Source organism: Bubalus bubalis, chromosome 5, assembly GCF_019923935.1.
Source record: "Bubalus bubalis isolate 160015118507 breed Murrah chromosome 5, NDDB_SH_1, whole genome shotgun sequence".
NCBI lineage: Eukaryota > Metazoa > Chordata > Mammalia > Artiodactyla > Bovidae > Bubalus > Bubalus bubalis.
This window is the reverse complement of record NC_059161.1, coordinates 5649324-5665561: the sequence shown is the minus strand read 5'-3', so window position 1 is coordinate 5665561 and position 16238 is coordinate 5649324. Positions and strand designations below refer to the sequence as shown.

At 53.2% G+C, this 16238-nt stretch overlaps 1 protein-coding gene across 3 annotated transcripts in view; it reads left to right on the top strand.

Moving 5' to 3' along the window:
* PLXNA2 (plexin A2) overlaps positions 1-16238 on the top strand; it is a 233871-nt gene that overhangs the window by 199047 nt on the left and 18586 nt on the right. For all 3 annotated transcript variants that reach the window (XM_044942649.2, XM_025285371.3, XM_025285372.3), the window contains 9 exons: positions 2177-2294; positions 4579-4715; positions 5618-5785; positions 5918-6011; positions 10536-10775; positions 11338-11481; positions 11765-11999; positions 14572-14714; positions 15428-15696. In XM_044942649.2, coding sequence (XP_044798584.1) covers positions 2177-2294; positions 4579-4715; positions 5618-5785; positions 5918-6011; positions 10536-10775; positions 11338-11481; positions 11765-11999; positions 14572-14714; positions 15428-15696 — 1548 coding nt within the window. The remainder of the gene's footprint in view (positions 1-2176; positions 2295-4578; positions 4716-5617; positions 5786-5917; positions 6012-10535; positions 10776-11337; positions 11482-11764; positions 12000-14571; positions 14715-15427; positions 15697-16238) is intronic.

Below are 16238 nucleotides of genomic sequence, written 5' to 3'. Positions count from 1 at the left end.
AGTCCCTGGGCCCCCCATCACTCTTTTCCAGGAGGGACACTCAGAGCCAGCTGCAGGCACTCAGCCTTGGGCCCTGGGGCAGTGCCCTCTCCCCTCCGTCCGCCTTCTCACAGGTGCTTGACACGCAAAGCTCACCTTTTGGGCCATGAACCCTGAGCAAGAATATGTTCTGGAAAACAGAGTGTGCCAAGAGGCCCCAGCCCTGTGGTTCACCCCCTACAGGGACAGCAGAATAGGCCATCCTGGGCCTTCTCCTCTCTTAGGTCCCGGGAGGAATAAAGATGCCCATGACCTTCACGTGTTCTCACGTTTCCTCTTTCCCAGACTTCGAGCCCACCCTGATTTCCTCCTGCTTTTTCTTCTCGAGGGTGGTTCCAGCACAGTGACCAAGGTTGGGTGAGTGAGGGACAAGAAAGCGTTGATGAGAAAGGAAAGAGACTCATCTGCTCCCTACTCCTCTTGGCCCTCCCCTCCCCCCACTTCCAGCAGAGAACAGAGATAATCCGCTGATGCTGCTGGAGAGTGCAGATCAGCAGGATTGGATGGCAGGGACCCCAGACAGGAGCAGGCGCTGGGGTCCAGGAAGCCCGATAGGAGGGCTGTGACTCCAAGCAGGAAGCAGCGTGGAAATAACCCCACACAGTACCTCAAATGAAGCTTCTCAAATGCTCCTCTAATGAGGTTTAAGGAGACAATTATGTGTAAAATACTAATTGATCATCGCTATCATCTTTACTGTGGGTTCATAATTAATTTATTTATCCTTAGTGAAAAGGAGGGGAGAACAGCCTTCGACATGCACCCACTAGTGTCTTGTCGAACTTAATATGCTAAACGCAATAAGACAGTTATTGCATGTTAAGTAAATATTCACCAGGAGTGAAAGTACTTATTTGGGATTAACTGTTATGAAGGAGATGGAGCTCGGTGGCATGCCGTGTGCGCGAGCACGCCGTGTATTTGTTTAATGCAAGTTTTATTACATCGAAATGAAATCTCTGTTTAGTTACCTTCCTTCCTAGAGAAGCTGTTGAGATAAGCATCGCTCGGTTAAACATGGATCTTCCCCACCGTGCCTGGATAATGCTGAGGATTACTGGAGAGGGGTCTGTTTTTCTGCCTCCCCACTAAGCCAGCCTACCAAGGGCACCAGACTGCTCTGAACTCTTAAATGGCATTGGGAGGAGGGTTTCTCTTTACTGAGCCTGGTGGGGCCCTTTCCCACCCACCCTATGCCTTAGGATTCCAGGCAAGAAGTTCCCCCAAAAATCTGATTTCTTCCCTTCCTCCCATATGCTCCAGCTGCTGCCCACTCCTAGAGGCGGATGTGGCCAAGGCAACCGGTCTGTAAATGTGCTTGTTGTGACTTATCTCAGGCACCAGGGAAGCCCCCACCCCACAAGGGGGCATCGATTTTGCACAGCAGCAGAGGGAGTGCCCCGCCCCCTCTTCCCTCCAGCTCTCCTGTTGACGTGAGACATGATTTCCAACCCCAGGGTTGGTTGGCTGCCTCGCCCACCAGCTTCCTGCGCTCTGCCCTTGATTAAGTGGGAGTCCAGTGTAGACTGCTGTCCTAATGAACTCATCCACCTGCCACCCCGTCACCCGCTGCCGCTGGACGCCGCTGCTCTCACTCAGCCGGGAGCTCCGGTTTGGGGAACTCACTGTCTGGCCAGATTATCTGTCCCCTCACTGCAAACCACAGGGAGGGAAACGAACCACACATGAGTCAGCTTGCCCAGTCAGTCCTCAGTCCTTCTCGGGAGTGTTCAAGTGTTGGCCTGCTGCTGCCTCTGCCCTGCCCCTCGGTCTCTCTCCAGGGTGTTAGGTTTATCCCACGGATATTGGGACAGGACTCAGTGCTGAGCCCTGCACGAGGCACTGGGGACTGCAGGCTTGTTCATAGAAACAGGCAGCATAGAGTTTTGAAGGGACACAGGTCTTTAGAGATGCGCTCATCCACCTTCTCATTGGGTCCATGAAAGATTAAAGCCCAGAGAGGGAAAGTCCTTGGCCCAAGGTCACACAGCCACATGATTGAGCAAGCTGTCTTGGTCCAGCCCTGGTGTAAGACTGTGTTGAGTTACTCACCGTGACTGTGGTGGGGTGAGCAAACAGGGGCAGGAATGCCAGCTGTCCCCAAGTCTCTGATGGGAAGGTTTGCTCTCTTTGTCAGGATCGTCTGTGAGATGGGCCACGCCCTCGTGGGAACCACCTCTGGGCCTGTGCGCCTGTGCATTGGCGAGTGTCAGCCGGAGTTCATGACCAAGTCCCATCAACAGTACACCTTTGTGGTGAGTACTGGGTCTTGTGCTTGGCTGTGCTGCTGCTGAGTCACTTCAGTCGTGTCCGACTTTTTGCGACCCTCTGGGCTGTAGCCTGCCAGGCTCCTCTGCCCGTGGGATTCTCCAGGCAAGAATACTTGAGTGGGTTGCCAGGCCCTGCTCCAGGGGATCTTCCTAACCCAGGGATGGAACCCACGTCTCTTCTGTTTCCTGCATTGGCAGGTAGGTGGGTTCTTTACCACTAGCACCACCTGGGCAGTTGCTGGGGTGCAGGTTCCCAGAAAGGGCACATTTCTGCTCCCCACTTCTCCCAGGAAAGTCCCACCCTCCCCTTCCCAAGCCAGTGCCTCCAGGCTTCTTGCAGACTGAATAGGAAACCGGAAAAAGTAAAGCCTATCTTTCCCGGGTGAATCGAGTTTGCGACCAACAATGCTTCTTCAGACACTTGGGAGTCCCAGGGAGCCACAGGTCAGGGTTCTGAATAAGCAACATCAGAGCTTTCTTAGAAAGTGGATCCTCAACTCAGGGTGGGGAGGTGCTGCCCTTTGTCCTGCCAATGTGATATCTTTGTCTAATTCCAGCCTAATGAGGACAGATAGCCTGAGGGACCTAATTAAAAGGGTCTATATTTATCCACATGCTTTTTTTTCTGCCAGGGATATTGTAAGAGGGAGTTTAGAGGAGCCATTTGAAATCCTGCAGGGACACGTGTCTGTGTGTGCGACCACGGAGAGGAATATAAGAGTGAGCTGCTCTGTGTATTGGTGTGTTGCATGCACATACGCACATACACAGCCCTGAAAACACTTCTTCACACCCAGGCAACAGGTGGAATCACAAAGACTTTCTCCACTCCTTCTGAACAACCCTCTTCTGGGGCCCAGAAGTCCCTTTTCCGACACCTAACCAGCATTGTTCTATCAAGTTCTTTGTTAAAAAGCGTTAGCACCCTGCAGAGGGGGTCAAACCAGCCTTGCTCAGAGTATTGAAAAGTTACTAGATCACAAAATTCTCTTCTGTCTAAAACATTTTACTGCTTATTTTAGGTTTTCCGGTCTCTGCCTTGTTATCTCAGCAACTCTACCTTTTCCTTATACCAGTCTTCTCTTGGCTTGGAGGGTATCACAGGCTTCCCAGGTGGTGCTAGTGGTAAAGAACTGGCCTGCCAATGCAGAAGGCAGAAGAGATGTGGGTTCAATGCCTGGGTCGGGAAGATCCCCTGAAGAAGGAAATGGCAACCGCCTCCAGTATTCTTGCCTGGAGAATCCCATGGACAAAGAAGCCTGGTAGGCTACAGTTCATAGGGTAGTAAAGAGTCAGACACGACTGAAGCGATTTAGCACACACGGATGCATACACACATGCATGGCCTATAATCTGCAGTCCACCTCCCCCATCTGAGAGGGTCTTGTGTGAGAAGCAAACTCAGAAAGACTAGATGGAGAGAGAGTGATAGAGTGACGAGCAGGGGGAGCTTCAGAGATCACGTCGCCCTCCTCCTCTCTTGACAGAGGAGCAAGCAAGACTGATTGCCATCCCAGACTGATGCAGAAAACTTGCTCCAGGAGTGAGTAGAACTTGCTTGCATCACGTCGCTAGTGAGTGGCTAATGGAGACTGGAGTTCATATTGTGTGGTTGCTCAGTTAAATGCACTTTCCACTCCTCTCTGCTGCCCACTAGGCAGAAACAATTTCTTTCTGATGCATTCTAGGCCAGTGACATTTCTTTTAGGCTTCAGGGTGATTGTTACAATTTAATGAGCTTAGTAGAACATCCCAACCAACGATGGGCCATCCTCCTGGTGAAGGTCGAGGAAGCCAACATTACTGACGAGCCGCCTGCACCAGGCACCCTGCCGTGCCCCTCTCGGGTTGAGGGAGGGCTCGAAGGACGTGAGCTTGGACCATTAACGGAGACTCTTGGTGGCCCAGTCCAAACAGGGATGCTTTATTCAGCCCTATCGATTTTGTGCCAAAAAAATCAGTACTGCTCCAGATAGAGAAGCATTCTCAATTGTTCTCAATTTGTAAACTAATTGATAGATTAGTCAGTGTCATCTCTGCCTTCCCATCAGTGTTATGAGCAGAACACTCCCCAGGGAGTTAATTACTTGCCAAACGTGGCCTTTCTGCCTTCCCTGGATATGCCCGGAGCCTCTTCTTAGAAAGGGTCTCAGCTCCAGGGTAGGCAGAGAGTGTTTGGAGTTCCCCCTTCTGTCTTTTTAGGTCTAGCCTGGGCTTCTCCCTTTGGGCAAAGCCTGAGCCGTGATCATGTCTCTGCTTCCTCCCAAAGAACCCTTCCGTGCTGTCACTCAACCCCATCCGAGGGCCCGAGTCTGGAGGCACCATGGTGACCATCACAGGCCACTATCTCGGGTCTGGAAGCAGCGTGGCTGTTTATCTGGGCAACCAGACCTGCGAGTTCTACGGGTGAGAGGGGCTTGGACGAGCTCTCAGAGACCGTGCGTGTGTGGGCTGTGCACACATACATGCACATGTATGAGCAGTTCCACATATATGCCTGCCCCACCATGTCCATGGTAGGCGTCACATCCTAGCCCCAAACCCTGTTCCAGTTGCTGAGAGAAATGCCTGCCAGTAGTCAGTCTGTATCGCATCATAAGGGCTAAACAGTCCTACGAACACTTGGAAGTGAGGCCCATGAGACCTGCTCCTGAGCAGGGCTCCCAGGAGCGCTCAGTCGCCATCAGGATCGAGCGTTCATTAGGTCCCCACCGTGGTGACTCCAGAAGCATGGCCTCTGTCCCCACGCCACACAGAGATGCCTCCTTGGGGCATCTCTCATGCGTAAAAATTGAAGCCTACTATTTGGCAGGTATTCCAATGAGTCTCTGGGGATGTAGAGAATCTAGAGAGAATTCTGAATGGGATCTCTAGATGGGAACCCAACTTGCTCAGTAGACCTCCTGCCTGGACCGTACACGGCCTGGGGCCAAGACTTTGTGTTTTCTGTGTTAGTTTATCTGCATGGTAGATACTCCATGTGTCCACTGACCGACCAGACTCCAAGCACTGGCTAAATAGTCATGTTTTAGAAAAATCCAGAAAGACAGGAGTTCTCCCAAAGCCCAAGGAGCCGTGCCCCTGCCCCACCTTCTCTAACCCCCTTCTCCAATTGGTTGCCTCCCCAACCCAACCAGAGCTGGAGCTCAGGTAGAAAAAGACACTGATACACACTGCTAAGGGACGTTCCCTAGCCTGGGGTAGAACAGGACAGAAGAACCCACCCTTCAACTGGGGGAAAGCCCCTTCTCAGGCCAGAGGCCGCCCCACTTGCCTTGGCTCCTAACCCTCCTGCGGTCTGCCTGCAGGCGGTCCATGAACGAGATTGTGTGCGTCTCACCCCCGTCGTCTAATGGGCTGGGGCCCGTCCCCGTCTCCGTGAGCGTCGACCGGGCCCGAGTGGACAACAACCTTCAGTTCGAGTACATAGACGACCCCCGGGTGCAGCGCATCGAGCCCGAGTGGAGCATCGCCAGGTGAGGCGGAGGAGGCGCCCAGCCGCCGCGCCCGAGCCCCTCCCACCCCGGGGCGGCTCCCCCCGCGTCCTCGGGGAGCGTGGGGGCAGTGCAGAGGGTTGTCTCCCTCACCCAGCCTCTGCTTCTTCCCAGTGGCCACACACCCCTGACCATCACGGGCTTCAACCTGGATGTCATTCAGGAGCCGAGGATCCGCGTCAAGTTTAACGGCAAAGAATCTGTCAACGTGAGTACCAGCGCGTCCACCCGGCCCTCAGGAAACGCGGCTGTGGGTGTGTTTGGCAAGGTGACGGGGTCTGTGTTAGCACTGGGGCCTTCGACTGCCAGAGCAGAGTCCGCGATCATGGCCCCAGACACCAGGGCCTTGCAGTGGTTTTTATAATTACAGTATAACCGTTGCTCATCAGAAGGTCACAGCTCTGTGGGCTACAAGGGCGAGTGACTCCTTATCCCGGTATGGCTTCTGAGCCTCGGATATGGCGCCAAAGGGCTCCTGTTTTCTGCCATGTTCCCTTCAAGGTCTGATAAGAGGAGTGTGAGAGGGTGAAGAAATTCTGGCTGCAGATTCAGATGTTTTCAAATTAGAAATAGGATGCTGCCATCTATTAGCTGTACACCCATGATAAAGTCGTTTAACCTCTCTGATCCTCGCTTCCCCGGCTAGAAATGCTGATGAGACTCTCCTTGTGGATATGTAACATGCAATGAGGCTGGCACTTGATAAACGCTAGTCACTGTGTGCAGATAATTCCATCCTGGTTGCTAAGATGATCAAGCTGAACATTTCACTTCACTCTCCTGGGCAGAGCCATGTAATTTAATTTTTTTTTTCCCACTGTGGATTTTTGTGATGTTAAAAAAAGTTCTCTATCGTCAGAGTAGAATGTCTGCTATGTTGTTATAAATTTTTTAGTTTGTTCTACTGGCTCCATCTTTCTCTTTTCAGTCAATATGCTCTGAAACATTATTGTATTCATAATTATAGTCCAGGAGATGCTATTATGGCCATCATTTTTCACATGAGTTACTATTATTACTGCTTTGACCTTCTGGAGATTGACGAGGCTGAGATGGAGATGGAAAAGGTGGTGTTGCATCGACCGTCTTTTTCCTGACGCATTCCCAGCATGCTTGGGGCTTCCCTGGGAAGCAGAAATACACAAAATGACAGACTTGCCGGAAGCTAGATCTGGAAAGGTCTCGGAGATCATCTGGTCCAAACTTCTCCTTGTGTAGCTTAGAAAATAGGGCCAGAAGGGAGTAATGACTTGCCCCCAGACATGAAGGCGGCAGGTGGTAGGGCCAAGCTCAGTCCCACACATCTGACTCTTCATAGCTAGACTATGTGAGATGCTGGTGGGCTTGACGTTCCATCGTGCCAGAGGTGTGGGATGCCAGTCTGTCACCTCCAGTGCCCATCGTGGTAACAGCTCCATAGGCTAGACGAGCACATGGCTCTGTGTCCCAGTGAAGAGCTTGATATCTGAGCAAAAGAGACTGTGTCCCCTCTCCACTTTCAGGCTGAGGCCACAGCCCACCTCCACCTGTCTGCTGTCTCTAGGAACTGGCCAGCCTGGGGAGGGTCACAGTCCCTCCAGGGTCAGCAAGACCCCAGAAGTCAAAGCATCAGAATACAGAAAATAAAAGACACGGTTCATTTAGCACAGGGGGAATTTTGTAGGATGAGTACATGACTGAGAAGGTGAACCTCCAAGGCTGCATGGTTAGTCTCCAGGAAGCTGTTTGAAGGGAAGAGAGAGCTGGGAAGGGCCCCCCAACAGCTGACATCCTTCTGAGAATGCTTGGGTCTTGCTGCCCTCCCCAGGACGGGCTGGCAGGAATCTCCCCAGCAGCTCCCCCCGCCCACCCCCCAGGACCTCAGTGCTTCAAGGAGTTAAGAAGCAGCCCCTCCCTCTCGAGAGTCGGGGGGCCCTGAGTACCAGCAGTGACCTGCCTGGCGTCTGCGGGCTGCAGCCTAGAGGAAGGGCCTGGGCGTGCATGTCTCCAGCAAGCTAGTCCTGGGAGGGAAAGCCGGTCTGCTCTGCCCAGTGCCTTCCCTTTCAGGGGTGCTGGGAGAGAACCGTGTGTCCCCTCGGCCCTGCCTGGAGCCCACCTCACCCTCAGGCCCCGGCGCTAACCCCCACCCCCCGCCTCTGGGTTTGGAAGCAGACCCAGGGGGACGGGCCAGAGCGCAGGCTGCCAAACCCGAAGGAATGTTTGGCAGGCAAAGTGCCGATGCAGCGCTGGGCAGGGAGCAAACAGAGGCTGTTTGTCTGGGGGTGATTTGCTCATTCTCAGAGGAGCCTCATCCAGGGGCACCGGAGCAAGCGGAAAGGAGACAGGGTGGGCAGGGCAGCGGCGCTCAGGCTGGGGGTCTGTCCCGTGGACCCCAGGGTGGGACCCCCAGCTCAGCTCCTCCGCCTGTTTGACAGCACCTCTGTTTCCCTCCTGCCAGGGTGTCCCAGCTGGCATGTGAAAGGAACTCTGGGTTCATAGGGGGCTGCTGAGGGGACCTGCAGAAGGGGGGGTGGGTACTGCTCTCTGATGGCACGGAGCCCTCCTGAACCATTTGGTTTAAACTCTTCAACTCCCCCTGGAAAGGGAGGGTTAAGGCTTGGAGCGCTGACATCATCTCCATGCAAGTGTCCGCTTTTTCTGCCCTCTCACACACCATCTTGTTTTCCGAACGTGAAGCCCGGGTTTGTGTATGTTGGCCGGACATGCAACACGTGTGGAGCTGCCAGGACAGCGCGTACTTGAGCAGGGTTCCCACACATGCCCCTGGTGGTTGCTGGGACACCGAGCCTCCCTCAGCCCCAGCAGCTGCAGAGGGCCGGACAGGAGAAGCGGGGAGGGTCCAGACCCTGCTCGGGCTCCGGGGTGGGGTCTCCAGTCGGGCTGCTGCCTGGGCAGCCCCCAGACCAGCCGGCAGAGGAGGGCCAGCTCGGCGACCTGTTAGCTGGAGACCAGGGCCCACCCAGGAGGAAAGGACATTGTGAACTCAGGGGCGATACCACGGTCGCACCTCCGTGGACAGTGAAGGGTCCCTCGGAGAAGAGAGAGACCTTGACTAGGACATTTAAGGAGGTGAAGGAGCTTTTTCATCCATCACTGTGGTCAGTAAACATTAACTGAATACCTACTGTGTGCTCGTCTCACACAGCTTCCCACATCCCATCACACACACACACATTTATACACACACACATACACACACATGGACACACACACATACATAGACACACACACACATTTATACACACACATAGACACACATATATACATATACACACACATGGACACACACATACATAGACACACATACACACGCACGCAGGAGACACACACATACATAGACACAGATACACACATATATACACACATACATACACACACATGGACACACATGCATAGACATACACATGTGCAGGAGACACACACATACATACATATACACACATACATGCACATATATACATACATGTACACACACACACATGGACACACACATACATAGACACACACATTTATACACACACATAGACATACATATATACATATACACACACATGGACACACACATACATAGACATACACACGCGCAGGACACACACCCATACATAGACACAGACACACACACATATATACATACATATATGCACATACATGCACAAATATACATGCATATACACATACACACACATGGACACACACATACATAGACACACATACACACGCACGCAGGAGACACACACAGACACAGACACAGATACACACATATATACACACATACATACACACACACGGACACACACATGCATAGACATACACATGTGCAGGAGACACACACATACATAGACACATACACATGTATACATACATATGCACACATACATGCACATATATACATATATATACACGGACACACACACATACATACACACACATTTATACACACACATAGACATACATATATACATATACACATGCAGGAGACACACACATTCATAGACACACACACATGGGCACACACATAGACACACACACACACGTACACACACACGCAGGACACGGCTTCTGTTCTTATCTTTTCCTCATTTGTTCATGCTCCCTCATTCCCAGGCCTTTGCTACTGTTTTTCTCTGCCTGGAACTTGATCCTTTTACCATCCCTGCTGTCTGGGAAAGTCCTACACATTCTCCAGGTTAAATTTCATTCATTGTTTCCAAAGGAAAGCTCCCATGAGTCACCCTCACCCTGCCTCAGGCCACACGCGCGCGCACGCACACACACACACACACACACATACACACAGGCTGGTGCGCACACACACAGGCACCCCTAGAGTGCCAGGGACTCCCCCATCTGGGCGTTTCTCACTCCATCTGTGCCTTTAGCAGTGCCACGGCCCCTCCTGGGCCACAGGCCCTCGGCTGGGACCACGCTGTGATGCTGGTTGGATCCTTGTCTCCGCCCGGGACTGGGGCCGTTTCACTGATGGCCCAGCTCCTGGGCACAGCGCCTATGGGTGCTCAGTCAATGTGGGCGAGTGAAGAAGTGAAGTTAAAACACACCCCTCCTCCTTCACACACACACAAAACCAACAACAGAAAAATACAATTTCACAGCTCTTTTCCCGAAGTAAGTAGCTCACTGGAGACCAGCTAACAAAGCAGAAGGTGGGACAATGGGAGTGTGACCCGCAGTGTCGCCGGCTGGGTGTTGGAACACTGCGCTCTGGGCCCCATAGGTGTGCAAAGTTGTGAACACCACCACCCTGACCTGCCTGGCACCCTCGCTGACCACGGACTATCGGCCCGGCCTGGACACCGTGGAGCGGCCAGACGAGTTTGGATTTGTCTTTAACAACGTCCAGTCCTTGCTGATTTACAACGACACCAAGTTCATCTACTACCCCAACCCGACCTTTGAACTTCTCAGCCCTACAGGAGTCTTGGATCAGAAGCCAGGATCCCCTATCATTCTGAAGGTAGGAGCACGGCGTGGCCAGACCACCCCTCTCCCATCCTGGCCTCGCCTCCCTTCAATGCCCACAGGCTTCCGTCGCTGTCAGCGCCCTATGGAGAGCTCTATGAGGAGAGCTCAGGAATAGCTACAGGCCCACGGAGTGACATATCTTGAGCTTGGGATTCTCGAGGAACCCTGGAGAATATTTTTGTGTTCTTGTGGACATTGGGCCCAAAAAGCCTTGCAGTGCATTGGAAGCAACCATGTCCTTTATTGACCTCATCCGTGGCCACCATAACTGCCGTCAAATGTGAGGCGGTCAGGGTCCCCGGTGCCATATGTCCAAGGGTGTGTTACTCCACGCTTTCAGCTCTCACTGCTCTCTCCTTCCCTTTCATCGCCTCCTCCCTCTGTTTTCTCTTTTCCTCTCTAAATTGTGGCGGATGGACGTCCTCGCCAACGGAATCCCTCTTTGGTTTTTGCATTGCTGCCCTTACCCTCTCTCTTTAATCTCTTCTTAAATAGGCAATTAACTTCTGTGTGCACGTGTCAATTATTCCTAATAAGACTGCTATTATCTGCAGGGCAAAAATCTTTGCCCTCCTGCTTCTGGAGGTGCCAAGCTCAACTACACAGTGCTGATCGGAGAGACCCCGTGTGCGGTCACCGTGTCCGAGACGCAGCTCCTCTGCGAGCCTCCCAACCTCACGGGGCAGCACAAGGTCATGGTGAGTGAACCTTATTCTTATTCTTTCTTCCCTCTTCACCTTGCATGTATAATCTATCGAAGCAAAAGGGTTTTCCACCCCCTGCACATCTCCTCATCTCAAGGTTCTATATTAAAATGGATAGGTGGATAGGAGCAGAGGACACAAGAAAAGAAAGCCAGGTGATCCGCAGGAAGTTGTTTGGTCTTCAGACTACACTGTGTGGTTGTGGTTGCTCCTGTCCTTTCTGAAACGAGAAGGACTGGACGGCTTGACAGCATCTGTGTGCGTGTGTCACATGCAGGTCCACGTGGGCGGGATGGTGTTCTCGCCCGGCTCCGTGAGCGTCATCTCAGACAGCTTGCTGACCCTGCCCGCCATCGTGAGCATTGCAGCGGGAGGCAGCCTCCTGCTCATCATTGTCATCATCGTGCTCATCGCCTACAAGCGCAAGTCTCGAGAGAACGACCTCACTCTCAAGCGGCTTCAAATGCAGATGGACAACCTGGAGTCCCGTGTGGCCCTGGAGTGTAAGGAAGGTAAGTGGGCTGTTCCTTTGACATGCGTGCAGAAGTCCTATTGACATGCGCGCAGTGAGGCCCCAGGTCTGATAGCATTATTCTGTCCCGCTGCGCCCTGACTCATCCCACAATCTGGCCACCTTCCTCTCTTTCCTGGGACAGCGGGTGGCCCTCAGTGTCCCCACAGGCAGAGCCTCCTGGGCCCTGTGGCCTCAGACTCTAGATCCCCACGTGGGAATGGCTCCTTTTGCCTACAGGAGAGCGCGTCCCCCCTCCTGGCCCGTCCCCTCCCCCAGGGCGTTGTCACCCCGTGCCGCAGGCTGAGCCTCTGAAGGCCATGTGCGGGACATCTCAGGCTGTGATGGTGGAGACTGTGCTTCCTCCATCTCCCAAGCTACCGCCGCTGCCAGGAGACTAGTGCACCTGGTGTCCCCTCGGGCTGAGGGCCCAGCAGACTCTCTGGGCAAACATCTCAATCAGGAATCAAAACACTTCTCCTTTTACTGCAAACTTCGAGATCAGAACAAGCCCCCTGTGAGGAGCTGGGCTGGGAAAGTGGACCATGGCCCCTCCCTCTGCCGGGGGTAGGGCAGAGAGAGGAGGGGGCAGGCTTGCCATCAAGGGGAAGCCCCTGCTGGCCAAGGGCCCGGCAGGCACGGCACCCTAAGGCTGGGTTTGGTGGCGTTCTCGGTCGTGTGTGTGTGTGTGTGTGTCTATGTGTGTGAAAATATATATAACATACGACTTACCATTTAACTTTCTAATCTCTATACCCTAGTGCTCCCCCCTCCAGTTCAGAGGCATCGAGTGCACGTGTGTGTGCAAGCAAGTGTGCATGCTCGGTCGCCTCAGGCGTGTCTAACTCTTTGCGACCCCATGAAATGCAGCCCACCAGGCTCCTCTGTTCATGGGATTCTCCAGGCAAAATTACTGGAGTGGGTTGCCATGCGCTCCTCCAGGGGATCTTCCCAACCCAGGGATCGAACCCCAGGATCTCTTATGTCTCCTGCTTTGGCAGGTGGGTTCTTTACCACTGGTACCACCTGGGAAACTCCTCAGAGGTATTAAGTACATTCAGAATATTGTGTGACCATACCCACCATCCATCTCCAGACGTCCCTCATTTTCCCCAAATGAAACTCTGTACTCATGAAACAATCGTTCCTCGTCCTCCTCTCCCTTTGGCCCTTCTACTGTCTGTGCCAGGACTCCGACTGCTCTAGGAACCTCATCATACAGTATTTGTCCTTTTGTCTAGTTTATTTCACTTAGCATCATGTCTTCAAGGTTCATCCATGTTGCAGCATGTGACAGAATTTCATTCCTTTTTCAGGTTGCATAATTGTTCATTAGGTGTAGAAACCACATTTTGTTTATCAGGTTATCTGTCAATGGGCATTTGGGTTGCTTCCACCTCTTGGTATTGTGAATAATGCTGCTATGAACGTGAGTGTACAAGGATCTATTCAAGTCCCTGCTTCCAGTTCTTGTGGGCATATATGTCAGAGAGGAATTGATGGGTCATAGGATAACAATTCTGTGTTTAATTTTTTGGGGAATCATCAAATTGGTTTCCAGAGCAGCGGTGCCATTTTACTTTCCCTCCAACAAAATACGAAGGTTTGAGTTTTCCCACGTCCTTGTCGACACTTGTTATTTTCCATTATTTACATTAGTCATGCTAACGAGTGGAGCTTCCCTAGTGACACTAGTCTTAAAGAACCCGCCTGCCAATGCGGGAGACGTAAGAGATGCAGGTTCGATGCCTGGGTTGGGAAGATCCCTTGGAGAAGGGCACAGCAACCCACTCCAGTCTTCATGCCTGGGAAATCCTATGAACAGCAGGGTCTGGCGGGCTACAATCCGTAGCGTCACAAAGAGTCGGACACGACCAAAGTGACTTGGCACACACGCATACTAATGGGTATGAAGCGGTATCTCCTGGTGGTTTTGATTTTCATTTTCCCCCAAGGTCTCTGCATCTTGATTTTTTCTTTTGCTGGGAAAAGGGGAGCAGAGCTGCCTATTCTGGTCTTTGTTGGATCCGCTCAACCCGTCTCTCGCCTGTCTCTAGCATCTGTGCCACCATGACCCAAGTCACGTGTGCTTCGTTTGTTTTAACAGCACGTGTAATACATAGAAAGAAAATTCAAAATTATAGATAAGCATAGAGGAAGAAATGGGCTTCCCTGGTGGCTCAGCAGTAAAGAATCCACCTGCAGTGCAGGAGATGCAGGTTCAATCCCTGGGTTGAGAAGATTCCCCTGGAGAAGAGGATGGCAATCCACTCCAGTATTCTTGCCTGGAAAAACCGATGGACAGAGGAGCCTGGTGGGCTGCAGTCTGTGGGGTCGCAAAAGAGTCAGACACGACTTTGCAACTAAAGACACATAGAGGAGGAAACAGTATAGAAATCTCCCGTATTCCCACCACCTAAAAAGGCAGTCTGGAGCTAGCTCACCCCCTCTGGAGGTGCACGCCTGTAACCCCACACACGCACCGTCTCCGCATCCCAGCCCTTCCCTCCTCCTTCACAAACGTCTCTGCCTCTCCCCTCCTGAGTCTCCCTGTCTCCCCCGTACCTTCCCAGCTTTTGCCGAGCTCCAGACAGACATCAACGAGCTGACCAGCGACCTGGACCGCTCAGGAATCCCCTACCTGGACTATAGGACCTATGCTATGCGAGTCCTGTTCCCAGGCATCGAGGACCATCCTGTCCTGCGTGAGCTGGAGGTAACACCTGCCTCCCTCACCCAGCTGCCCACTGGGCACCCGGGGCCTGGGTTTCCTAGGAGATGCCCCGCAGCTGAGAAGGGTCATGAGTGAGGAGGAGAAACCGCCTGTAGAAGCACCATCACCACGGGGACATTTCCGAACAGGAAACTCATGGCAACGGGGGCACCCGGGTTCTTCGGGATGATTCCAGGGGAAGGCTGACTGTCGTTCTTTAATTAATGACTGAATTAATTAAGATTTGGTCTCATTTCCAAATGGATTTGAGGTGGCTTAAGGAAAGGCCCATGATTCTGTGAGGTTTACACGTTCATTTCTCAGTTTGTTTTACGAAAGAGAGTACATCAGGGCAGAGGAGATGGAGGGGAGGGGAGTAAACCCAGCTAGTCCGATGGGGTAGCTCCTGTTGTGTTGGATCCTTGGCGCAATCAGATGTATAGCATCCTCTTTGGAGCCCAGCCCTCTCCACCCCCTGGGAGGTCAGACCACAGAGAGCAGGCATTCCTGCCTCTCCAGGGTGGGGTGGCTATCAGTGTCATGGAGAGGGTCCTAGAGCTGGTGCCATCATCAGCTGAGACGCCCCGGCCTCTGGGAGAGCCGGAAGCCCGTCCTGACGCCACGCTGCCAACCCCTCCCCCAGGTGCAGGGCAATGGGCAGCAGCACGTGGAGAAGGCCTCCCGTCCTGACGCCACGCTGCCAACCCCTCCCCCAGGTGCAGGGCAACGGGCAGCAGCACGTGGAGAAGGCCCTGAAGCTCTTCGCGCAGCTCATCAACAACAAGGTGTTCCTGCTGACCTTCATCCGCACCCTGGAGCTGCAGCGCAGCTTCTCCATGCGGGACCGCGGCAACGTGGCCTCGCTCATCATGACGGGCCTGCAGGGCCGCCTGGAGTACGCCACCGACGTCCTCAAGCAGCTGCTGTCCGACCTCATCGACAAGAACCTGGAGAACAAGAACCACCCCAAGCTGCTGCTCCGGAGGTCAGACCTGCGCTCCGGGGCTGGGGAGGCAGCCGGAGTCTGAACGGGGACGTGGTGGGGGGCGGTGCCCCTCCCGGGGAAAGCCTGTGTCCCCGCGGCCCCCCAGTGCAGAGTCTCATCTCCCCTTCCCCGGGCAGCTGGGCCGTGTCCACAGGGGCTGGGTGTCCAGTGCATCTCAGCCTGGATCCCAGCACGGCCACCGGCTCGTCATGAGGCCTGGGGCCAGCGGTGCAGCATCTCTGCTGTTTAGCCCTCTCATGAACACTCATAACACTCATCTCCAAGTCTTTCTCCCTCCCCCTGTATCTCGAGTTTCACTGTCCAACGCCATAGCACATGTGGCCACTAATTAAAATGAGATAAAATGTGAGATTCAGTCCCTCCGTTGCACTAGCCACATCCTGAGGGCTCGGTCCCCACAAGTGGCCCCCATGTTGGAAACGCAGGCAGAGGCTGTCCCATCCCTGGAGGAGTTCTCCCTTCAGCACCCAGCTAAAGATTTGGTGCAGCCTGTGCCTTCAATGCCCAGCTTCCAGGATCTG